Below are 22,627 nucleotides of genomic sequence, written 5' to 3' on the forward strand. Positions count from 1 at the left end.
TAAAATGATGCCACACTTGTAAGGAAAATGCATGTGTGGGGTGAGCGGCAGAGCTATGTATCTGTGTTGCGCCTATGAAAAATGTGACAAATCCCTGTCGAGTCAAACAGCTTATTCTGCTATTGACTCTTTGGTTTGCGTTGTGCATTGTATGATTGAAATTTGAAGAAACAAAACATATTGGCAATTTAACAACTTATTCATTAACAAACGGAAGCCTCAGTAGCATGTGGAATATATATATTATATTTTACACATATGTTTTAAAAAATTGCATTTTTTTTCTTCTTCTTTTTTTTTTTTTTTTACCACTGAGTTGCACATCTGTTTACTATCTTCTCGTTTTGTTTTGTTTTGTTTTGTTTTTTAAGCTAAGTAGAGACAACGAAGATAAACCGGAGTCAAATGTGTGTGTGTGTGTGTGTGTGTGTGTGTGTGTGTGTGTGTGTGTGTGTGTGTGCGCGCGCGCGCGCGCGAGCGTGCTTGCTTGTGCGTGTTCGCTCACACCATGAATGCGCTGTGCGTCAGACAGCGTTTCGGACCCGGAAATGTTGCTGAATTGTCGCCGCTTGTGAGGGTTTGCTGTTTGGCCTGCGGACAGGAGGACAGAGATCACCCCGCAGCATTGGTGAGTGAGAGGCGCTGCATTCAGTGAGTCAGTCAGTGGCTGTAGTTCGTGTTCCGAGTGAAAACACACTTTACGGGGCAAGTCTAATCGCGCACACTGGGAAATGGCCGGAACTCTCTGTCCGTGCGACGGGACTCATTTATTGGCTGGAAGTCACTTTCAGTTGGATTCCAGCATTCGCTCCGTCCCACACCCCCGGGTTCCATCTGCGGTTGGTGACAAGAGAGCGGCACCTACAATTTGTCCCGGAAGTCTCTGTGCTTTAGAGCTATACAGTTTAAAAAAAAAAAAAAAGAGAAGAAAATATTAATAATAAAATAAAAATAAATATATATGTATATTAATGCAGGTTCTAATTAATTGGATCCATGCCTTTAAGTACTGGTTATGTTTTGTACATCTGCAGTAAATGGCTCGGAGCTGCACATGGGTTCAGTACATAGTTTAGTTCAAGATTTGATTTGAGAAAAATATAAAAGTTAGAAATCTGACCTAAGACTGAGAACTGTTGAGAGTGATGTATATTTTTTTGTACAGCAGATCTGCAAACTATATTTTGGTTTTGGAAAACGTGCAGATTGTTTTGGGTTTTTGGAAAGGAAAACATTTTAACTGCTATTATTGCATGTGAATACAATGACGCATTTCTCGTCCCACCATGTAATTGAATTGACTTTGAGTCACTGTACAAACAAGAGTTCTACATTCATCAGCTGTGCTGAGTCATTCGTCAGTCTTGTTTAACCTCATTGTGACTGGTTTGTTCCCAGTCTGGTCACTCCACCTACTGTCTTTGTCTTTTGCAAGTAGTTTGTCTCGCCCTCTTGTTATTCTTCCAGGCTGTTGGAGGGTGCTAATGGTCTGCTCACACACACCAGCTGGAACCCAAGTTTAAGGTACAGAAATAAAATAATTCATCTGTCTAATGATTAATACTGTTTGAGCTGCTGGATTTGCATGATGTCTGGTAGTTAATGCTGTGTTGTTGCGCGCTGCTTTTGCAGAGTTTCACCACTCGTGGTCCTTAAAACTTTAGATTTCATAATTTCTGTCTTCTCTTTTTCTCACAGATTTTACCCCACTTACATGTGTATAACCAAAGGAGGAAAAACAAATTCTGTTAGCATCACTTCCCCCTTCACACATTCTCAACATGTCTACTGAACCCAAACAAAATCACCATGAAGAGGCATACGTTCGTATCATGAGAGGCCTGAGAGAACTGGACTTCAGAGGCGAGTCTGTCCCCTGTGACCTGGTTCTGATCGGAGACCATGCCTTTCCTTTAGCCATGAACAGCCAAGGCCAGGTCCTGATGGCTGCCTCTTTGTACGGTCAGGGAAGGATTGTTGTCCTGGGTCATGAGGCCTATCTCACAGCTTTTCCCGATCTGGTGGAGAACGCCGTGACCTGGCTCAGAGGAGGCGAAACTGGAAATGTGTCTGTTCAAGTCCACAAAAGTGCCAAAGGAGTTGCAGACAGCCTGAGAAAGACCAGCTTCCAAGTGGAAACTGTGGGGAGCTATAATAGCAACCTGGGATCTGGCGTGTACGTGACTGATGCCTACAGTGTGGGGAAAGATGTGAAGGACCTGGTGGCCTTCATGAAAGCTGGAGGAGGAGTGCTCATAGCGGGCCAAGCCTGGAGTTGGGCACAGAGCCATCCAAAGGAAAACGCACTGCTTTCTTTCGACGGGAACAAGATCTCTGGTGTGGCAGGGATCTATTTTTCTGATCATGATGCCCGTGGAGAGCACGTGCCTGTCTACCCGCAGATTCCCACCTCCTGGATGAGTGTTGTGTAAGTGGGTATTTTTCTTTTCCTCTGCGTCTGTTTATTTAATCAGATCACACATTGGCAATAAAAGCTGATAATGCATGATATGAAAGGTCCAAAAGAAGACCTGTTTTCAGATCTCTATTGTACATTCTGACTGCAGCGGTGTCAAACTTGTTCAATTTCTCAATTCTTCTTCCTTTAAGTAAAGGTGTCGTTCATTGACGAGCTACTGACTGACGTAATTTTTATTGATAGGAATCATTTGTGACCTCTTAAAGTGTGAAATACATTTCAGCCCTTGTGTACCATTTGTTTGGACAACATTTCATGTAGTCATCACCATTGTTCAGCGTACTGTGAGTACTGCCCTCGCCTTGTCCTTGAAGATCGCCAACTCTGTCTCTCTGTCCGATCTATCATTCAGAATTGGCAAGGACTTTGAGGACGACTTGGAGTTTTTACTTCAGGGTGTGTCAGATTTTGACCTCACAGGCGGGTTGATAGCCTCTGAGGTTCTGGTCCACGGCCCGCTGGCCTTTCCCATTGGTACAACACCGAATGGACGGGCATTCTTGGCAGGAGCTTACTATGGGCAGGGGCGGGTTGTGGTGATCTCGCATGAAGGACTTCTGCAACGAGAGGTAGAGTCTAAGTTGTTTGAAATAAAAACACATGAATTTTGACTGTACTTGTAGGATAATATAAGCTCTATTTTGCAATTCCAAATACAGACTCATGCCATTTTTGCAAAACAGTTGCTACCTTTTGTTTGTTTTGATGCTGGAGATACATAGAATGTAAAAACACAGGAGAACATTTTTGTCAGTTTGCCTGTTTGTTCTCTTTGTTATGATTTTTCAGTCTTCGTATTCTCTGCAAACCATTTTCACAGTCATTTGCTCCATTTTGGCACAATGCCATCCATTGGTTGGATGAGGGCCGGAAGGGTGTCATTGGTGTAATCCCACCTCTCAGTCACCACGTTCAACTTTTGAACAACTCAGGGATGAAATGTGAGTTGACAGGGTTCAAGAAAGACCTCAGCGTATTCGTTTGCACAGCATACAGCGACAATCATGCCAACGAGATCCAAGATTTTGTAGCTGAGGGAGGAGGCTTGCTGATTGGTGGTCATGCCTGGTATTGGGCACAGACATACCAAGGGAAAAATCCAATGACAGATTTTTCAGGTACGACTGCATGCTACAAAATGTTATATTTGTCTGATAAGAGTGATAAAGTGGTCATTGTTTGAAAAAAAAAAAAAAAAAAGCTATAAAGAACAGGCTATCTCTAAAGATTACTGGAAAAACAGCCCCAGATTGATACAGAAATAGAACATTTGTCAAACGATAAACCCTATGATGTGACATTCCATCAGGCAACAAGATCCTGAACAAGATGGGCTTGAGTCTGCTAGCCGATATGGTACATGGGGGTTTATACAAGGCCCCTGTGCCCAGCCAGGCCATCAAAGACCAATACCACTTCCGTCACCTCCTTGGCCGTTTTGCCCGCCATGTAGCCCAGGGGGAGAAGCTTACAAAGCTGGAGGAGGAACACCTTAGAAATCTAGGTGGAGACTGTGCCAACTACTTGCACATAAACGCCCATGGGTGCTCCTCCTACACTCATCTGGTGTCCACGCTGACAGACCTGATTAAGAAATGTGACATGCCACAGGTAGGCAGTGAGTGAATTCAGAAGTGATTACCCCAATGAGATCAATAATGCTGCTTTAGAATGGTAACAATTTTGTGAGCTTTGCACATATTTGTTGTGGACATTAAAGGTGTGTGACAGATGCCCCGTGAAGAGTCCCAAAGATCACCTCCTGCTGACAGTCGGGTCAGAGATTTTTAAGGTTTCCCAGGATCCTGATGCCCTTCTGCCCTACCTCATCAAAGATAACCCCCTGCTTCCAGTTGTCTACAATCACAGGATCAAGATTAGTGTTGATACAAAAGGTTGGATGACACCAGATCTGAACACACTGCATTGGTCTCTGTGTTTTAACATTGCAGATATTAAAATATCTGTGTTTGAATGTGTTTGCAGGATGGGAAGATTGGATTAGCACAGGCCTGTACCTATCTCCTGGTATGAAGACCTACATCGCCATACCACCATCAATGGTGGGAAACGGATGGCAGGTACTGTACATGTCGCAGTGACATATCCAGTAAGACCGTTCAATCCATTTATTCATCTCAGGCATCTAGAAAATGTCGGATCAGTTTTAGGAGAGTTATTATTGATTATTAAGAAACCCAGTGTGCAGGGTCGCTTGAGATAGAGTTGACGGTGGTAACCCTATGGGTGAAGAACTGCACCTCCAATACAACAAATCAAATAAACTTTGGTTATTTTTTACTTTTCTAGATGTGATTTGTGTGTCTGTCCTTCTTCAGATCCAAATTGGTTGTCAAACAGACCACCTCAAGGCCTCTGAGCTGAAGAGAGCGCCATGTGTCCATCAGCGATTTCCGGTGACTTCCGAGATGATGCAGGTGTGCAACCTGTGGGGCGGGCTGATCTATGTGATCGCGCCAGGCAAAACAAAAGTGGACGGGCTGGAGGTCGTTGTGCAAATTGCTGTACCTGCACCGTATTATAAGTCTGGTAAGTGTCTCGTGTATGCCAGCATGTATGGCATTCCTTAATGACGAGAACCAACAGTTTGCAATAGATTTGACAAAACTTTAATTTTCTTGTTCTTTCAGGTGTGACAACTCGTGATGAGTGGTCCCTACTGCGCACGGCCCCTTCACCCTGGGCAGAGCTGGAATTTGACAGCATCATCTTCACCATCCCGTCAGATGCTGTTCGCAACCTGGAGCGGCCCGATGAGTTGGCGGCACTGTGGAATGAGATGACGAAGGCCATTGCTGATCTGGCTGCCAAGCCGCACAAGTTTCCCCGCAAAGAACGTTTAGTAACTGATGTGCAGATATCGCATGGTAACTGTTGCTTCTGCCTTTATGTGCGTTTCTGTGCTGTTTGAGAAAGTAGCACAAGTTAACTCAAACAGTATGACACAAATCAGTGTAATATCGTATCAACCAAACGCATTATGCTCTAAGCGTCCCTCTTACTATGCAGGGTGGATGCACGCAGGTTATCCCATCATGGGACAAAAGAGTGCAGTCCAAGAGCTAGTTGACGTGGAATACATGAGAAAACATGGCCTGTGGGGCCCCATCCATGAACTGGGACACAACCAACAGAGAGCCTGCTGGGAGTTCCCATCACACACCACAGAGTGTACATGCAACTTGTGGTCGGTGTATGTGCATGAAGAAGTGCTGGGCATGGACAGGGGAAAGGTGGAGTACACAATTGTGGCCATCTTCACTGTGTTCATGAACATATTCATTTAAGGTTAAAAATAAATTATATATGTATGTGTTTAAATACAAATGCCAAATATTATATCTCTTTCAATGCAGGCTCATCCAAACATGACTTTGGAGAATCGAAACAATCGTAAAAAGGACTATGTCAGGAATGGGGCAAAACTCAGCGAATGGCACATGTGGGTGGCCCTGGAAACGTACATGCAGGTAATTCTTTAGTTATGGTTCCAAAAGAAGTCTTCACATTGCAACACAAAAAACAACACATTTTTGTATTGCAAGGAATGTAAGACAATGTTTTTATTATTGCGGAGACGCATATAGAAACGGATGTGACAAGTTCTAATTTTAATCAAAATTGAACGATAACTGTGTCATTTTTGTTTTTGTTTTTTTGTTTTTTTACAATCTCACGTACGTAGCTGCAGGAGAAGTTTGGCTGGGATGCCTTGAAGAAGGTGTTTGCGTGTTACCATAAGATGAGCAATTTCCCCAACAGCAACGAGGCAAAGATGAACCTGTATGCCGAGACTTTCTCCCGGGCTGTGGGAAAGAACCTGACAGGGTTCTTCAAGGCCTGGGGTTGGCCCATCGAGAAAGGCACTGAGGATAAACTGTCCTCCCTGCCTCCCTGGAGTGACCATCCCATGGCTCAGTAGCCTGAATGTCAGACTGCTGAATTGAACGTGCTTAACAATTGGTATGGGTGCCTTTGGTTTTCCTCAAACTTATATCCGGCTGAATTAAAAGTCAAAAAGCTTTTCCACTGGCACATAGTACTTTGCAACGGGTGTGGCATTGCAAGACGGTGAGTACACAAAGATATGGCGGTTGACTTGGCGGTGGCGCACTACATAAATGAAAAGAATACACAGATTAACAGTCCGATAGAAACAGAAGGTAGCCCTCTAAGGCAAGACAAACATGTTCTATTTAGACTGTAGCCAAACTATCACAGCTTTTTCGGAGGTGGAGACAGTAAATATTTGTTGTACTCTGCTGTGTGATGAAGGAAATTACATGTAGTTCATGTGAGGCTGCTTAAAATGACAGCTAGAGTAGCACATATATAAGTGCAATAATTTAGAGCAGCAAAACAAGCTAACCTAGATTTTCACTATACTGCTGTATTTTGGGTCAGGTAATCTAAAAAATAAAATATGTATTTTTTTTCTGGATAATAAAATCATGAAATGATACTGGATCTACATACAACTACATATTTGATGAAGTTTGTGTTACTTTGTTGGATATAATGTACTTACCTGTTTTGTTTTGGGTTTTTTTTAAAGTCTAATAAATGACAGGATATGGAGGAAATGATGGATGTCTTTTGTCAAATGTTCCATTTTATTTTATGGTAAATTAATCTCTCGTCGCCACAAAACACTGAGATGAAAATGGTTATACTAAGAATTAAAATTGTGGGCTGTGTAATAATCCAGCAAGAACCAGCCCCCCCACAGAAGAGCACTACAGTCATAAAAAAAAGAAAAAAAAGTGTTTTGTGTAATGGTAGTTTTCTTTGGCAAGCATGACGAGATTCAGCCAGAGGTAATTTTATGGCTTCATGGAATTTCAGGCAGGAACTGAACATCCTTGCCCAGGTGCTGCTTCAGCCACGGTAGAATCTGGAACACGTCGATGTGGAAGTCCCGGGCGTGAGGAGGCACCCTGTTGCGGCCAATTTGCTGACATACGTCTGTGATGCCCCAGCTGAGGACTCCGACCTGGAAAAACGAAAAACGGAAGGGTCGGTCGTCCATGTGGCAGCATATGACGAGGCTTTGACCCCCCCAAAAAAAAAGGCACCAGCAGCCACAAACCTGGAAGTAGCGCTTCTTCTTTTGCAGAAAGAGGGATCCACCGGAGTCGCCTGCAGGATGGAAGGGACACTCACTGAAGTCAGTGCTGGTCAAAGAGGCTCAAACATGTTATGCAACTTGCATGCTGAGATCACACCTTTACAGCTGAAGGCGTCTGAATACCCTGAGGATCCCCTGGAGCAGAGGAACCTATCGGTGACGTACTCCTCCACTGTCACATCGGTGGGCTCTGTCAGAGTTTTCATTGCGTTCTCCACGCAGCCTCGCCTCTGCAGACAGAAGATAAAGTTACAGCTTGATGCTCCGGTCATCAATCCATCGGGCCTCTCTGCCCTTCGCATTACAAAAGGAGCACCAAACAAAAAATAATTAAAGAAAAAGCTCTCACTCACTTGACTCTGTGTCTGAATGAGTGTTTCTTTGCGGGCAGGGTTCCTCTTGCCTCGGATGAAAAAGGCAGCAGTCTCCCGGTGTGCCAGCAGTTCCTTCCCTGTACACACGTGAATTTACTCGAGCTATAAACTTGCGTCATCATAATTTCCTCATTTTAACATCCTCTGGACATAAAAGCATGAAAAGGACAACTTTTTTGCCCTTCTTCAAAAAAAAACTGTGAAGTTCTACACTTTGGAGCTTAAAGGGAAAAAAGTAGAAAAGAAAAGTCTAGAAAAAAAGTACTTGGGGTCAAAGGTCACATACTGTGCTGCTGACAGGTCAAGTTGGCTCTCTTCAAGGCGCGGCTGGCTGGCACCGTGCACGGCAAGCAGATCGGCCTGTTGGGCGATGAAAGGGCGTCACACAGGGGGCGTAGGGGAGTCACGTGGGAACAGCAGCTCCAATCGTCTTACCTGGCTACCCAGGACATCGGGATGCTCTTATTCAGTTGCACCAAAGCAACATCGTAGTCATAGAACTCAGATACGTTTCTGTGTCTCAGAGCTCGGGTGTTGTATTGGGGATGCAGAATCACCTTCTTGGAAAACGCGACGTTCTCCTTTGGAAAACCTGAAGGAACCGTTGAGTCATTTCATCATGGTAAGATGCAATTTGCAGTTTTCACCATCCCTTCACCAAAGTATTCTGCTTATGCTGTCAAATGCACAAAATAGTTCTGTGCTCTCGTACTGACCGTAATGTATTTCCACATTTTGGGGGACGTTCTCCGTACTGGCTTTGGCAAAGCAGTGAGCGGCTGTCAGTACCCAGTTCTCACTTACAATGGATCCAAAGCATGAAAAAACCTTGGCGGTGGCGTAAGGTGGAAGGAAGGTTTATATGAAAAAGCGGGCGAATGCCTGACAGATTGTTTGCGTATCCGACAGTGCGAGATGCTCACCTTGGTCAAGGACACGACGACGTGCCAGGGTTTGTTGTAGACTGGGTCATTTTTGTAATCGTCTTCCTGAGCCACCCCGCACATTGTTACACTCTTATCACCTGCATTATAAGTTCAAAAGAGAATTATTTTTGACTCGAAATTTCCAAAATTCTGACGTCTTTTTTCTTGTGTCTCAGACTAACTGATGATGCTGTTGAAGACCTTCCCCAGTGCCTCGAAGCTTTCTACAATGAAGACGTGACGCTCGCCACTCTTCTTCGAAGCCAGAGCGTTCAGCTGTTCTCTCTTCAAATTGTCCCCGATGCCGAACACGTAGACGTCTAAAAACGAAACGGATGAAACCAGTTACTGACACCGTACATGAAGGACTGTGGCCACATCAATAAGACTTCAAAAATGTTCACATTGAAAACAACATGGAAAGAAAGTGCTGGATCGGCTTTGTTTTGCTCAACCTCATCAAACAAAACGCAGAGAACACAGGGTTCTATGAACATTTAGGATTTGTTCCTGACAATGTAAAAAATATTTTTTTGCTGGACTATGTGTGTGAAATGGTACCAAGCATTGTCTCATGTGCGTGCTCCTCGGAACCATTTAAGTAGCCCAAAACACCCCGGATATTTTGTAGGGCAGCAAGAGGGTTTTTGCCAGTGTTGGAGTAACCTACAGGAGGAGATGCAGGAAAAGTGAGTTTGACATTGTTTTAAAAAACACTGTAGCAGGAGCTCTTGTCTTTTTTGTTTTTTTAATTACCATCAGTTTCAATAATGATGATATTTTGGGTCTCATCAAAATGGTTTGTAGCGCGGTTCGTCTTGAAGAAGCTGATCATCTCATTGACACGCTGCAGGGCGGCGAAGAGGTTAGTGCCCGTCTTGTTCCCGTGGCCTGCAGGGGGAGACGGTGGGTTGTTGAAATGAACAAATGGGGGTGACCTTTAAAAGGAAAGAGGGTAAAACAAGGTGAATGAAGGACAAATACGCAGAGGCCTAACTGTTGTAGTCGAACTCCCTCAGGTAATACAGGACGTCGGCTGTACTTCCACTTAGGGCCGAATCTCTGATGTCCACGATGTCTATCGACTCGCTCGCGAAGGACAGAATGTGGTACTTAATCTGCACCTCATAACTGTCCAGCTGAGAGGGAGAGAAACCATGGAAACTGTGACATCACATCATTTGAACCAATGTCCATCACTTTGAAAAGAAGAGACTGAACAAACACCTCCTCTGCATAACAGTGCAATCCCACAATGCCGAAGAACACTCAGTTTTAGTCGTCGATCAATTGTCTATATATATTCCCAAATAATTGCAGATCAGTGATGGGCTCTCTGAATCCGATTCCTAGAGCCTGCATCAGCTCAAGAAAAACAACGAGAGCGCGGGCTGAAGGGTTTGAGTAAATGCCACTACATAAAAGACCTTGCGTATGAGAGCCATGGTGGCGTCTCTGGCAGCGTTGAAATCCTTCTGTTTGATGCTCCCTGACGTGTCCAGTAGAATGTAGATGTTCAAACGACTGCCTTCGGCCACATTGATAGTTCTTCCGTAGGAAACAGTTTCTGCAAAACACACACACACACACACACACACACACACACACACACACACACAAATCTTTTTTTATTATAATTCAATTTCCGCTGCAAGCACTGTCTTGTTCTGACAATGTTGTGTTGACGTATTTGTTTGTCATCATATGATCTTAGATAGACACAACCCTCTTCTGCCAACCTTTTCTCTTGGAGTCTGGGGAGAAAACGTCCATGACCCCTGCAAGAGATCCCGACATGGCTGCTGCTACGTCACTGGGGGAGTCGTAGGTCATTGCGCCTGAGGTAGATAATAATGATATCCAGTTTAATATCCTGCCCAGTCGGTTCCAAACGCTTGGCTGGAATTATTGCCATTAACTTGCATGAGGTATCGTCATAAATTGATAAAGTGGTGTCAGAACTGTATGGAATTAACACACAGTTTCTTTAAAGTGGAGCAAACAAAATAGGCAAGGGCTAATTTTATCTTTATTTATTTGTCACATTTCTGGGCAGTTTGCTGATAGGTTATAGATAAATGTTATTATAAGAAAACATTGGACCTATAGGGGGGAGTCAGGGGGTGGACGGGGAGTGGGCTGGTATGTTAAAATAAATAAATAAATTAAATAAAAAAAACTACGAGTGGAACTGCACCTTGGCACCGTGGTGGTGACCCGCTCCACTCACTGGACTCGAGGCAAACCCTTTCAGAAGAGCCGAGCAGATCCAGACCAACATTACACATGTAGGTCACCTTCTCTCCAATGTGGAACTGGTTTGCTCTTCTCTGCGCCCCTGGTGGAATCCCTGGGTCATCACAGTCTTCGGCTGCAATAAAAAAAAAAAAATATATATGTGTATATATATATGTACACATATATATACACATAAAGAAATTCAGATATCGGCACCATAGTTGTCACAGATAGGAGTGGTTCCTGTCCATTTCCCAGAGATGGTGCAGTTCCTCTGTGCAGACCCAGACAGAGTGAAGCCCTCATGACACGAGAAGCTCTGCGTGGCCCCGACACGGAACCACTGGTCCCGGGGCCAGAAGTCGCCGTGATCCAGCTGTAGCTGAGCCGGACACATAACATCTGAGCCATTAAAGAAAAAGAAAAAAAAAACAGAGGATGAGGAGAAGTAGGAATGAGGATTTATTTTAGTGTGAAAATGGAATTTGCACAATCATAGGCGTACTTTTGCACGTGGCCTGCGACAGTAGCCTGTGATTAGCTCTCATTGGTGACCACTGGCCATCAGCGCCGCACAGCCTGTAGCTGACTGGGTGAGGGTACTGACCCGGTCTACAGTGGAAGGTCAGCACACTTCCCGGCAGCCCCCACTGCAGAGGAAACAGATGTGGCTAAAAATAAACACTGAGCTTTACAGAAAAGGGATGTTTGATTTGTTCCACTTTCCCGGCCTTGGCTTGGCTCATCCTTTATCAGAATCGAAAGGTGATTCTTGTAGGATTCACTGAAAGTTTGTTTATCTCTTAAAAAAAAAAAAAAAAAAATACTATGCAAATTCAGGTTTTTAAGTTGCTAAATGTTTTCTTTTTTTCCCCCATGGCCTGCACTTATTGAAAGTGACTACTTAAGCAACTGCTTAAACTTCTTAACTGTTCTTCAATCCCTTTCAAATTTCAAATTTCAAAAGAAAAATATTTTGCAATGCAACCACACACAAATACAACAGAGAAGAAAGTGATTCTATAAACGTGAGAAGACATTTCGGACTCATGTCAGACTTCAACAACTGACGTTTTACTCATTTGCAAATCGCAACCTCTTTCACTCTCTGGCACACTTTTATTTTTTTTGTCCTTGCCTCTGAGTACGTGACGTGTCCACCTCTGATGCCCTCTGCGGTCGAACAGTTCTCAGGCCTCTTCGCCTCCTCGTACATGTCATACTCGTAATCGTCCTCATACTCCTGCAGCAGCACTGGAACGCAGACGGCCGTTGTGATGGTAAATAAATGCAGGGGAGAGAGGGGCAGTGGGAGGCAGAGGTTGCTCTTTAGAAGCAGACAGAGCTGAATGAACACCTCGCATATTGACATGAAATTAAAAATGCTCACCTTCCGTAAGTAAAATGAAGAGGAGCAGGATCCACAGCAGGGGCCTGGTATACATGACTGCAGGTCTGCGTGCTGGGAGCAACTGTCTGCAGTGACGTGCAGTCCGCTGTTTTATTTGACGACCGATTACCCATTAACGAAGCAGTGTCAAATAATAGAGCAGGGATTGAGAAATCCTGAAAAAAAAAAAAAAAAAAAACATTTCGATCACTGACTCTGTTCCTCTTGCTGTCATATCCAGTGAGGTGTATTATTAATAGTGTGAAGCAGCTCTGAAGCTCCTTCTCCATAAAAATTCTATTAGAACTCTTGAGCCGTATTTTCATGAGCCAGCTTTGGGCAACTAGGGCAATTTTCAAATCTGGCAAATCTCTTTAGCGCCTCTCGTTGCCGTGCACGGACCCACAACACAACCCTGCCGATGCTTCTGAGCTGTTTCATGGATAATTATGCAGAATCATTAGCGTATTTGCCTATGATTTCACCTGCACACTCATGGCTTGGGTGGGTGAGAGCGGCAGGCACGCATGTGAGAAACATTTTAGGGGCTTAAAAGATCATTACAGGGATTATGAAGATTTAACAGGGACCCCCACCCCACCTCTCTCCCCCCTCTGCTTGCGTCCAGCCCGCCCCTCCGTCCTCTGGGGGGCTCAGCCCTCTCAGCTGACTCGGCTTTGCTCGGCTCTGAGAAAGTGTTCCTCAAACTCTTTTGTAAGCACTCACATCGTCCAACAGAGTGAACCTGAGGTTGACGCTGTTGCTGCTGCGACTGCTGGAACCGGCAACAGTGATAGAAAAGAAGAAGCAAACATGGATTTGTTTTAAGAGTTGAGCCCCCCCGTACTGTCCATGGATGTCCACCAACAGGCCCTGTTGCTGTGCTGGAGGAGAGAAGACTGTGAGTTTGCTGCAGGAGCGAAAAGGTGGGCACTGATGGGACAAAACTGAGGACATGAATTGTAATGTTCCCTCGATTCCAAAAAGCTCTCTTGTGTCCGCTGATGCGTTCATGGCTGCATCAGGCTCTATATAAGGAGGAGCAACAGCGGACTTGAAGATGTCTGACCTCAGCCAAGTCGCAGTGTACTCAGACTCGTCTGATATTTATAAGGTGAGTAACAAAATCATAGCGTTGTTATAAAATGAATGTCTTCAGTCAGTACGACTGGTAGGACTACAACTGTAATTCCATTAGTGCAATTCAAGCTTCGTGGCTGGGATGACGTTGTAGTTGGAAACTGAGGCCCCCCTCTTTGTGTTCTGTTCGTGCATAATGCAGCATAATTGCGTGGATTATTGCGTCGGATTACCCCACATTTCGAAGAGATTATATTTGGCCACTTTCTTTAAAGTAGCTGGACTTGACATTAAAACAATGCATAAAAGGAACAGGGTCGTGAGAGGGGCCTGAACCTTTACCCGCAGCGGACATTAGACGCATCCAAGGTTTTGTGTGTGTGCACAGCCTTCTCAGCAGCACTCTGCAGATGGAATGAGGTACGGACTGGCAGGTTAACACAGTGGATATCAGTGTTTTGCCGCGAGCAGCTGCATATTTCCCTCTGGAGTTGAGGCTGAAAAAAAGAGCAGAGTTAGAATTGGATTTTAATAGGCTGGGTAGCCAAACATAATAGTCCGAATGAATTTTTGATACATAATGTGTGACTAAGCAATTAGTGGCTAATGAGCTTGTTGCATACAATATATATTAAAAAATGGTAATATGTAAAGTTACATTGATTTCACCGTAATGGCAAATTCGAACTTTCTTGCTCTTTTTTTGAAGGAGATAATTCTGCTTTCCCTCAGAATGTCTTCTGCAACCCCGCCTTTGAGCTGGAGGGCGAGCGTGAGGAGAAGGTCGAGGGCTTCAGGACATCCTCGTCCACCCCGGAGCCAATTAAACCACCAGCAGCAAGTGAGTTAGCCAGTTGACCAACAGCGGTACTTTGCACCGGCATTAGACTAGAACAACTGCATCACCTGGACTCTGGTGTGGCAAGTAGCAGTTGGTGGTAACTGTGACGTCTAACACCTGATCATAGAGACAATGCATGAACAAGGGAAGCCTTAAACGTAACAATATCATCAAAGTCTTTGCAGTTGATGCCGTTGGTGTGCCATAAATCTGATATTTTATTACAAACATTCCAAATTTGAAATCTCAAAAGCGCGTGCTTTGTCAATCCCACCTAGGCCTGGGTCTGCTTGGCGTGTGTGTGATGCGTCTGCGGGCCCCAGGTTGTGGCTGGGGGGCGCTGGTGGTCTCGGCTGCAGCCCTCCTGGTGTTGGCAGCCGTTGGACTGGCATTGGTCCTCCTGCTCACGCGTGAGTCACACACATTTTAAAAAAAAGCACAGCAAAAAATACCTGGCCTGGGACTGAATGATGTAGCGTTGGTTGCCTGCCCAGCACCCTCTTGTGAAAAAACGGCCTCATGCTTCAAATGTAAACATCATTATCTCTTGCCTGCCTGTAAGAAGCTGGCTGGCTCACTCGAGGAGGAAGAGAAAGAAGCAGAGCAAGAAGTACAACAGTATGTGCACTGTTGTGTCAAGGTGCTGGGCAGGCGACCAAAGCTACAAATTCCAACTGAATGCACAAAAAAAAAAAAAAAATCAACATGGATGCATTTGTTAATTTATCCGTATTTCCAACTGTGCAGTTGATTCGTCTCTCATTGTCTTGTTCCTCGTGCTGCTTGATGATGCAGAGATGAAAGGTCAGGAAGTGGAGGAACAGTTTCTGCCCACCCGTCCTCCAGACCTTCGGGGTGCTGGAGGAGTAGCACCCAACGCTTTGCCCACAATCCCCGGAAACAGCATCCAGCCAGACAGTACGGCTGCGCCGCAACCCGCCAAGATCCCACCATCTGAAGCACGTGAGAGATTCAGATGCAAGTACGGGCATCTCAAATCTTCATTTTGTTCTGCACTGTAGTTTATATTGCGCTATTCTCAGGCTGTGGAGGAGATCTGACAGACTCAGAGGGAAGCTTCAGTTCTCCGAGCCACCCCGGCTCCTACCCACACAACTTGCTGTGCGTGTGGGTGATCAGGGTGCCACCCCCCTTCCTGGTTCAGATCCGAGTGTTGTCCCTGGCCGTGGAGGGACCCTCCCCCTGTCTGTTTGACTGGCTGGAACTGCAGGAGCAGAGCGGGCAGAGCTCTGTGGTCACCAGGTAGGTCCAGAGGAATTTCAGTTGTTGTTGCTACAGGAGGCCTTGAACGTTGCACCCTGGAAGGGCACCAAAAATCGTGAAATGTTTTTACGCAATATTATTTACACAACTATTCCCTGAAGTTGTATGCCCTGGTGTATTAAGAACTCATTTGTTTAGAGTTTCCTTTATGTGACGAGTCTCTCATTAGTCCTGTTTGTATTCTTACTTTTCCTCTTTTCATCCATAGACATATTTGTAACCATTATTGTGAGCAACACAGTGTGAAGCCTCTGCTTTGAAAACTCATCTTGCTTACTCACCTTTGCCATAAAAGGGCAAAAGACCTCTCTGGCGTTAAATGCACTTCTGTAAATTGTTGCTAGATGGCACTAAAAGTCTGAAAACTGCCAGGAATTCAGGCTTTAATGGACAAAAATTACTCTTTATGGCACTTTAATCCCTCAACAAACAGTTTTGCTGGCATTGGTTCTTGGAAAGGCACAATTGCACAACTTGTAATAGACAAAAAATAAATAAATAAATTACGTAACCTGCCTAAGAATCCATGCACGAGTCTGAAATACCTCTTAAATCCAAAGCTGCAACATGGGAGGAGAACAACTGACTAATTCATGAAATGGCTGAGAGACCCCTCACAGGTTTTCCTTCTCCTGCCCTCCTGCAGGTTCTGCGGTAGCGTGGCGCCACCAACGGTCAACACGAACAGCAGCACGGTGTGGGTCACCTTCCACTCAGACGGCAGCATCGCCGGCGGCGGCTTCTCTGCGCAGTACAGGGCCGTGCTGCCTGGGCAAAGTCAGTAATAATACTTTAAATGAAATCATTCATTTTTAATGAGGGAAACAAATAAGAATGGCAATAAGGTGACGCAAAAAGCGTCAAGGTGAAAGTTAATTTATTTTTTAATGCGAGCAAACAGTTGTGCATCTGCATTTGCTCTCTCTCCCTCCCTCCCTCTGTGTGTGTGTGTGTGTGTGTGTGTGCTGTCAGAAAGCTGCTCCAGAGAGGAGTTCATGTGTGACGGGGGTCGCTGCCTACTGCCGGTGTCTGTGTGCGACGGCCACCCACACTGCCACGACCAAAGTGACGAGGCAAACTGCAGCCACAAACACAAAGGTGAGAGCGTGCAGATATGGTTTGAATTTTTTTTTTTTTTTTAAATCTCCATTTAGATTCTCTTTTTTAACCCAGTTCCTCAACTCGCATTGGGCGTATCCATCCAAATATCGATAATATCGACATCGATATCAATACTTTAGATTTGTGCCTAGATATTGCATTTGTATATATTGATTACTATGTTTAAACTACTACTATTGCTCATTAAGTTGGAATAAAATGTTTTGGGTTTTTTACCCCTTCTGATGAAATGATTGTGACTATAATTCCAAGTAGAAAAGAACTGAATGGAGGGCAAACAACTAGCTCTTTATGAAGACCTCCGCTCTAAAGGTGCGAAAGGCACTGAATGGTCTGGACAAGTGTTTTCTATTTACCAAAAATGTCCAAATTCTGCCCTCGTTTCTAATAATTCACACTTGGATCAAGGAAAATAATTCATATTTAGCAATTTGATACTGGTCCTGTATTTATTTGGTATCAGATCAATACAACCTTGCAGCTTTGCACACCACTAGCCTCAACCTCTTTCACAGAGTGCGGTGGGAAGAAGAGCGGGCCGTACGGGTACCTGTCCAGTCCAAACCACCCGGGGAATTATCCTCACCAGCAGGTGCGATTCAAACAGCTGCTGATCTTACCAAAACTCTGCAGAAATCTGCAGAATACTAATCTCCGGTTCCCCGTCAGCTGTGCATGTGGTATGTATCTGTCGAGGAGGGTCACGTGGTCACGCTGAGCTTCAGGAACTTCAGCCTGGAGACGCAGGACGTGTGCGAGTTTGACTACGTGGAGGTTCACGACAGCGCCGACACTGGAACTGGACGAGTGCTGGGCAGGTGAGAGAGTCACTGTTTATTTCAGCAGGAGCCTTTGTGTGGATTGAAGGCAGAGGAAAAATTGAATAACGAGAAACAATACACAGAAAGAACATTCTGAAACAGCCTCTCATAAACCGTCCCCAGGTTCTGTGGGACCAGCCTGCCCCCTGACCTGACCTCGTCCGGCCCCCACATGACCGTGGTGTTCGTGGCTGATGAAGGAGTCGCCGACAGCGGCTTCAATGCAACATACCAGGCCGTGTCAGTGCTGGACAGTGAGTTCCTGCTTTGACTTAACATCTGACGTTGACATCTTTAAATCCCAACCTGTGTTTTGTTTTGTTCTTTCCCATCTTAAGGGACGTGTGGTCCCAACCAGTTTGCCTGCAGTACAGGTGAGTGTCTTCAGCCGCAGTGGCTGTGTGACGGATGGAGCGACTGCCCCGACGGCGCCGACGAACAGAGCTGCGGCAACTCCACCTATCCTCCATTCAGTGAGTCTTTTGTATGAGGCGGATGCCAATAGCCCCAATGGAGTAAAGTGGATCTAATGTTGAAAATGCACAAGAAGCAATGAGGAGAAACACACTAAATAATGAGCTGTTGTCATATTTTATGTCTCAATTTATAGACTACCTTTTATCCAGCAAGCCAAATATTAAAAGGCCTTGGCTTGAAAGATAATTAGAATTTTTTTTTCCCATTGTCAGCATCTTCTTGTGAGCTCATTGAAGTGGAGATGTGCCAAGGTCTTACATACAACTACACTTCCTTCCCGAACATCTGGCTCTCTATTGCTGATCAGAGGGAAGCTGCAGCACTCCTGCGACAGTACCGGGTAAAAGCTGCCATCACAATCTACAAACTGTAATTGAAATACTTTAAGATTTTTTAATGTAACTTTTAAATGATTTTTTTCCCACTCACTTTCACTGACAAAATTCAAAAACGTGTCCCTGATTTTTCCATGAACTTGCATCAAATTTCCACAACTTACCGCAACCTTTCAATACAGAATTTCCAGATTTGAAAGACATGTGAACCTTTGCCAATCAACTTATTATAAAACATTCAAAATACAGACTCGGTATTTGTGTTGGTCTACAGTTTAAAAACCGAGGTTCACAGAGCTGTAGCATTGCATTACATAGCCTACCTAAGGGTAGACTAACAGTTATCATAGTTTGACGTCCTTTCCTTTGGATCCTTGTCCAGGTGCTGATGGAGCTCTCGTGTTTCGAGCCCCTGCGGAGGCTGGTGTGTGGGATGTTCTTGCCTCAGTGCAGCCCTCAGGGTGGCGTCCTCCAGCCCTGTCGCTCCGTCTGCTCCTCTGCCGAGCAGCAGTGCAGCCAGGCCCTGGACCTCTTCTCCTTCAGCTGGCCCTTCAACTGCCACCTTCTGCCCGACTCGCAGGATCCTCTGGAGTGTTCGCTGCCTTGACTTTGATCCACGTGGCTTTGTAAAAGGGCTTCATCTCTACAATAGTGCCAGTGCAAGCTCAAGACGTTTATTCTGGACAGAAACCAGCAGGTCCCTAGAACTGACCTGTTGTCTTGAAGAATGAAGTTTGAGTTGAAGCATGTTTTTTTCTGCAGTGTGTAGGAAAGTTTTCAAGGAATTAAATTAGAAAGAAAAAAAAAAAGTTCTTGATTCAGGCCTATGCTGGATGATGTTTTCCAATCGGTGTTGGAGAAACCTGTTGTAAACTGTCTTTTTGCACTATTTATTGCTTTGATGAAAATCACGTTAAGGTATATGTGCTGAGAAGAGAGACTGAATACAAAGAAAACAGCTAGAACTACTTTTATTGCGTTGTTTTTATCATCACACCACACAATGTGCTGATATCATATAAGGGTCTATTTTGAATTTAAAAAGTCACTGAAGGTGACAAACAGTAATCCGCCTGTGCTGAGCATAATTTCAAAACAAACAAAAAAAAATGCTGTTAATTCCAGCAATTTAATTTGTTCCAATAATTTCTGTTGCTCGCCACTTAATCTGAAAAAAAAAAAAAAAAAAAAAGATTAGTAAGATTTAAAAATAACTTCTGAATCTGTGGAAGTGGGGTTCACACAGAGAATAACTTGGTACAGGGGTAAAAAACACAGTGAAATGAAAGAAAAGAACATTCATAAATAAAGATAAAATAAAATCATATAATAAGATAACATAAAACATTCACACTGATTTCCAACGTGGCAACAAGACCAATTTCACATTCATCAGGTATTAAACTGTGTTGCATGGCAGACGTGCTACGCTACTTTGAGCGCTGCTCAGGGACGATGAGTTTCAGGGTGTGATCCAGAGCGACGGCTGTCAGGCCCCACACTTTATGCTTCCCATTACGGAACACTGGCATTGTGTAGCCGTACTTGTTGCCTGTGCGGAAATGTGTGTAACCACAATTCTGCGGGTTGCACAGGTGTGACACTGACAGGGTGAATATCTCCTCCACCTGGGAAGGAAATAGATTAGGAAACCAGTGTCTTAAAATAGCAGCGCAAAAATAATAAAACATAATTATCTCAATGTTCCCTTAAATCAGCAATCATTATTTATCACAGCTATTTGTAAGTCTTGATGTTAAAAAATAAAGAACTGCACCTCTCCAGGGTTTGGTTTGAAGGTTAACTCTTCTATAGGGCCAAGATTAGCCAGGACTGGAGCAATCATCATCCCTGACTGGTGAGAAAGAAACAGACAGTAAAAGAAAACCAGTTAAATAATTAGAAAAAAAATCTAAAATTCTCCTTCTGTAAGTCAAGGAGACAGTAAATGTCCTCCAAAAATGTTTAACATTAACATTATATATAAGATATAAATATATCAACACGGTAACAAGTGCACTAACCCAGTCTCTGAGAGGCTTCAGGGTGCCCCAGACACTGTCTGTGGCCACGTTCACACCCAGCTCCTCCCTGGCTTCTCTCAAGGCCGTGGCCACCACGTCGCTGTCCGACGGATCACTTTTCCCTCCTGCGAAGCTACAAACAATTACAAATCAGGACAAATCCATTACTTGGCACTGCATTGTTGAGCTCGCATGTGGCCAGCTGACTCACCTGACGTCTCCTTTGTGTCTCCCCTTCAGCATGCTGGAGCGCAGGGTGAAGAGGAACGCCGGCTCCCCGTCGACAGAGCAGAGGGACACCAGGACAGATGCCCATCTCGCCTGGCTCTTCGCCTTGCTCTGGACCCAGCCTCTTTTCTCCTTTCTGTCCATCTCGTACAGCTTCAGGTTGGGCCCCAGACGCTGTCGGCAACGGTTTTCATTTTCTGGCGACAGACAGTCTCTCCAGGCAACTGCCTCGCGAGGTGCAGCGTAAGACGCAGCCCTGGTTTGGCTGAGGTAGACGCCGGGAAGTTGCGGCTCACTGAGCGGTTGGTTCAACACCCATCGTTGATCTGCGCATGTGCTCAAATGCCTCACCAAAAGCTCTTTCTTAAAAGTCTGAGCAGTAGAGCTAAATACGGTTTGGCAAGCTGGCATTCTCCGAGATTGAAGACAAGACGAGGCGATTAAAGAGTTTTGACTGAAATCTTTACAAGGGAGGCGTTTAAGTGAAGTCTCTCTGAGCAGATGATCTTCAGAGTCTGAGCTTAAGACAGGCAGCTGTGCTGAACATGGTAAAGTCTCTGTAAGAAAGGATGAGCCCTCCTTACGTCTATGGATCACCCCACTGCTTCTTTCCTGCAATGTCCTTGCAGCAGCACTGTGCTCGGAGCAGGCGGCAGCATGATATTCCCTCAGTAACAACGACCGCAGGGGACAAGACAAAGTCAGCATCTGAGGGCTCCTGAACATCCTGTAAAAAAAAATAAAAATAAATAATACTAATAATTAAAATTAAAATATACCAGGACAGGCTGGACTCAATGTGCTCATTCAACTTTAACCCGGCGTGGTAATTTAAGTGACTGTCACGCCTGGCAACAAGCAGGAGGACCGACCACTTCCGGGTGAGTCGACGACGGTTCCGATTGTCACCTGGTTGCTCAGCTCACGAATTCATCGGCATTTCACGTCTGTGTAACCTTTCAACTGTTTCTCGATGGCCACGTGTGTTAGCTTAACTTTCCAAAACGGACACGAGTCAAACTGTTGTTAACTATGTCAAAAAACAAAGCAAAAAAAAAAAGAGGCACTCAATCAAAATCAATTTTGTTGCAAACAAACTTTAACTGGTAGCGATAACTGGGCAGGGTAGCGGCACTTTGAAAGAACGCGTTTGTATTTCAAGTTGCTCGCCACTCCGCCGTACTTCTATGGCATTAGTTTGTAACTAGCAACACATTCAGATGCCCGAAAAAACATCATCAATGTGGCGAACAATGCGACGTTTGTTGGTAGACGATACATTAGCATGAAACCGGACAAAACAAAGAAAGCCAGTGTTTATCGACACGTGATACGGGCGTATTGTTGAAATAATGCATTTTGTGTAGCGGGTGCGAGTTTATGTTTCCTATTTTCACTCATGTGGGTACTGAAATATAAAATGACGACAGAAAAAAAAAATACTCACCTTAAAAAGTTTAGCAAACAACAGCTGATCGCCGGGGTGTCCCCTCCTCCTTCTTCTTCGTTAGTGTTGCACATACATACCGCGGTCGGGCTTCGCTGCCCTCTTCAGTTCAGAAACGTCCTAGCAGGGTTATTTTTTTACTCAAACCCTTGCTGACTGCTTTAGGTCCCAGGTACTTCACGGCTTTTAGCTATCTTAGCTTCGACTGCCGCTGTAATGACGTCGCAATTATTTTACAGCTGTAAATTGGAGCTTTTTGAATGTTTGGACTGGCACATAGCTGTTCAGTAAAGGGTGTGGAGGTGACAGAGTATTCACATGGGTGATTACGTCATCACACTCTCTCTCTCACTCTCACTCACACACACACACACACACACACACACACACACACAGACACACACACACACAG

General features: G+C 44.7%; 4 protein-coding genes across 5 annotated transcripts; 2 read left to right on the plus strand and 2 right to left on the minus strand.

Annotated features, from left to right (window-relative positions):
• The first annotated feature begins 489 nt into the window (after positions 1 to 489).
• Positions 490 to 7,090, plus strand: LOC142903819 (TRPM8 channel-associated factor homolog). Of its 2 annotated transcripts, XM_076049662.1 has the most exons (13): positions 490 to 628; positions 1,468 to 1,524; positions 1,699 to 2,428; positions 2,832 to 3,048; positions 3,300 to 3,597; positions 3,789 to 4,090; positions 4,200 to 4,374; positions 4,466 to 4,560; positions 4,819 to 5,029; positions 5,131 to 5,367; positions 5,510 to 5,733; positions 5,857 to 5,970; positions 6,186 to 7,090. In XM_076049662.1, exons 3-13 carry the CDS (start codon positions 1,782 to 1,784, stop codon positions 6,420 to 6,422), a joined length of 2,757 nt encoding a protein of 918 aa, XP_075905777.1. In that variant the 5' UTR covers positions 490 to 628; positions 1,468 to 1,524; positions 1,699 to 1,781; the 3' UTR covers positions 6,423 to 7,090. The 2 variants fall into 2 exon arrangements, with proteins under 2 accessions (XP_075905777.1, XP_075905776.1); XM_076049661.1 differs by lacking the exon at positions 490 to 628 and having other exon boundaries at positions 968 to 1,524.
• Positions 7,091 to 12,704, minus strand: LOC142903820 (complement factor B). The gene is made up of 19 exons (XM_076049663.1): positions 12,557 to 12,704; positions 12,305 to 12,420; positions 11,672 to 11,816; positions 11,383 to 11,568; positions 11,126 to 11,299; positions 10,668 to 10,766; positions 10,356 to 10,495; positions 9,926 to 10,067; positions 9,685 to 9,819; positions 9,490 to 9,594; positions 9,111 to 9,248; positions 8,926 to 9,026; positions 8,719 to 8,830; positions 8,438 to 8,594; positions 8,289 to 8,362; positions 7,982 to 8,079; positions 7,726 to 7,858; positions 7,590 to 7,639; positions 7,091 to 7,493 (listed from the first exon to the last, which is right to left on the minus strand). The coding sequence occupies exons 1-19, from the start codon at positions 12,609 to 12,611 to the stop codon at positions 7,332 to 7,334; spliced, it is 2,322 nt and encodes a 773-aa protein (XP_075905778.1). The 5' UTR covers positions 12,612 to 12,704; the 3' UTR covers positions 7,091 to 7,331.
• A 397-nt stretch (positions 12,705 to 13,101) lies between these two features.
• mfrp (membrane frizzled-related protein) lies at positions 13,102 to 19,473 on the plus strand. The gene is made up of 14 exons (XM_076049671.1): positions 13,102 to 13,482; positions 13,582 to 13,670; positions 14,369 to 14,477; positions 14,756 to 14,887; positions 15,273 to 15,440; positions 15,521 to 15,740; positions 16,408 to 16,538; positions 16,734 to 16,859; positions 17,399 to 17,475; positions 17,553 to 17,701; positions 17,828 to 17,958; positions 18,043 to 18,177; positions 18,394 to 18,521; positions 18,899 to 19,473. Exons 2-14 carry the CDS (start codon positions 13,617 to 13,619, stop codon positions 19,121 to 19,123), a joined length of 1,785 nt encoding a protein of 594 aa, XP_075905786.1. The 5' UTR covers positions 13,102 to 13,482; positions 13,582 to 13,616; the 3' UTR covers positions 19,124 to 19,473.
• nudt8 (nudix hydrolase 8) lies at positions 19,473 to 22,519 on the minus strand. Its single transcript, XM_076049673.1, has 5 exons — positions 22,216 to 22,519; positions 20,752 to 21,495; positions 20,541 to 20,673; positions 20,294 to 20,371; positions 19,473 to 20,144 (listed from the first exon to the last, which is right to left on the minus strand). Exons 1-5 carry the CDS (start codon positions 22,287 to 22,289, stop codon positions 19,947 to 19,949), a joined length of 1,227 nt encoding a protein of 408 aa, XP_075905788.1. The 5' UTR covers positions 22,290 to 22,519; the 3' UTR covers positions 19,473 to 19,946.
• Positions 22,520 to 22,627: the final 108 nt, after the last annotated feature.

This window comes from Nelusetta ayraudi, unplaced genomic scaffold, assembly GCF_046127955.1.
Source record: "Nelusetta ayraudi isolate G7.1 ecotype Tasmania unplaced genomic scaffold, CSIRO-AGI_Nayr_v1 ptg000120l, whole genome shotgun sequence".
NCBI lineage: Eukaryota > Metazoa > Chordata > Actinopteri > Tetraodontiformes > Monacanthidae > Nelusetta > Nelusetta ayraudi.

Bases quoted from the DNA above. Each gene is read 5' to 3' on its own strand.
- LOC142903820 (XM_076049663.1), bottom strand. From the start codon at position 12,611: ATGTATACCAGGCCCCTGCTGTGGATCCTGCTCCTCTTCATTTTACTT. The intron at 8,363-8,437 runs GTAAGACGATTG...ATCGCCCAACAG, and splicing joins CCGATGTCCTGGGTAGCCAG to GCCGATCTGCTTGCCGTGCA. The intron at 8,080-8,288 runs GTATGTGACCTT...ACGTGTGTACAG, and splicing joins CTTGACCTGTCAGCAGCACA to GGAAGGAACTGCTGGCACAC.
- LOC142903819 (XM_076049662.1), top strand. From the start codon at position 1,782: ATGTCTACTGAACCCAAACAAAATCACCATGAAGAGGCATACGTTCGT. The intron at 3,598-3,788 runs GTACGACTGCAT...ACATTCCATCAG, and splicing joins TCCAATGACAGATTTTTCAG to GCAACAAGATCCTGAACAAG. The intron at 4,091-4,199 runs GTAGGCAGTGAG...TGGACATTAAAG, and splicing joins AGAAATGTGACATGCCACAG to GTGTGTGACAGATGCCCCGT.
- nudt8 (XM_076049673.1), bottom strand. From the start codon at position 22,289: ATGTGCAACACTAACGAAGAAGAAGGAGGAGGGGACACCCCGGCGATC. The intron at 20,372-20,540 runs GTTAGTGCACTT...CTTTCTCACCAG, and splicing joins TGAAGCCTCTCAGAGACTGG to TCAGGGATGATGATTGCTCC. The intron at 20,145-20,293 runs GTGCAGTTCTTT...TTTCCTTCCCAG, and splicing joins TCAAACCAAACCCTGGAGAG to GTGGAGGAGATATTCACCCT.
- mfrp (XM_076049671.1), top strand. From the start codon at position 13,617: ATGTCTGACCTCAGCCAAGTCGCAGTGTACTCAGACTCGTCTGATATT. The intron at 16,860-17,398 runs GTGAGAGCGTGC...CCTCTTTCACAG, and splicing joins CTGCAGCCACAAACACAAAG to AGTGCGGTGGGAAGAAGAGC. The intron at 18,178-18,393 runs GTGAGTCTTTTG...TCCCATTGTCAG, and splicing joins CTCCACCTATCCTCCATTCA to CATCTTCTTGTGAGCTCATT.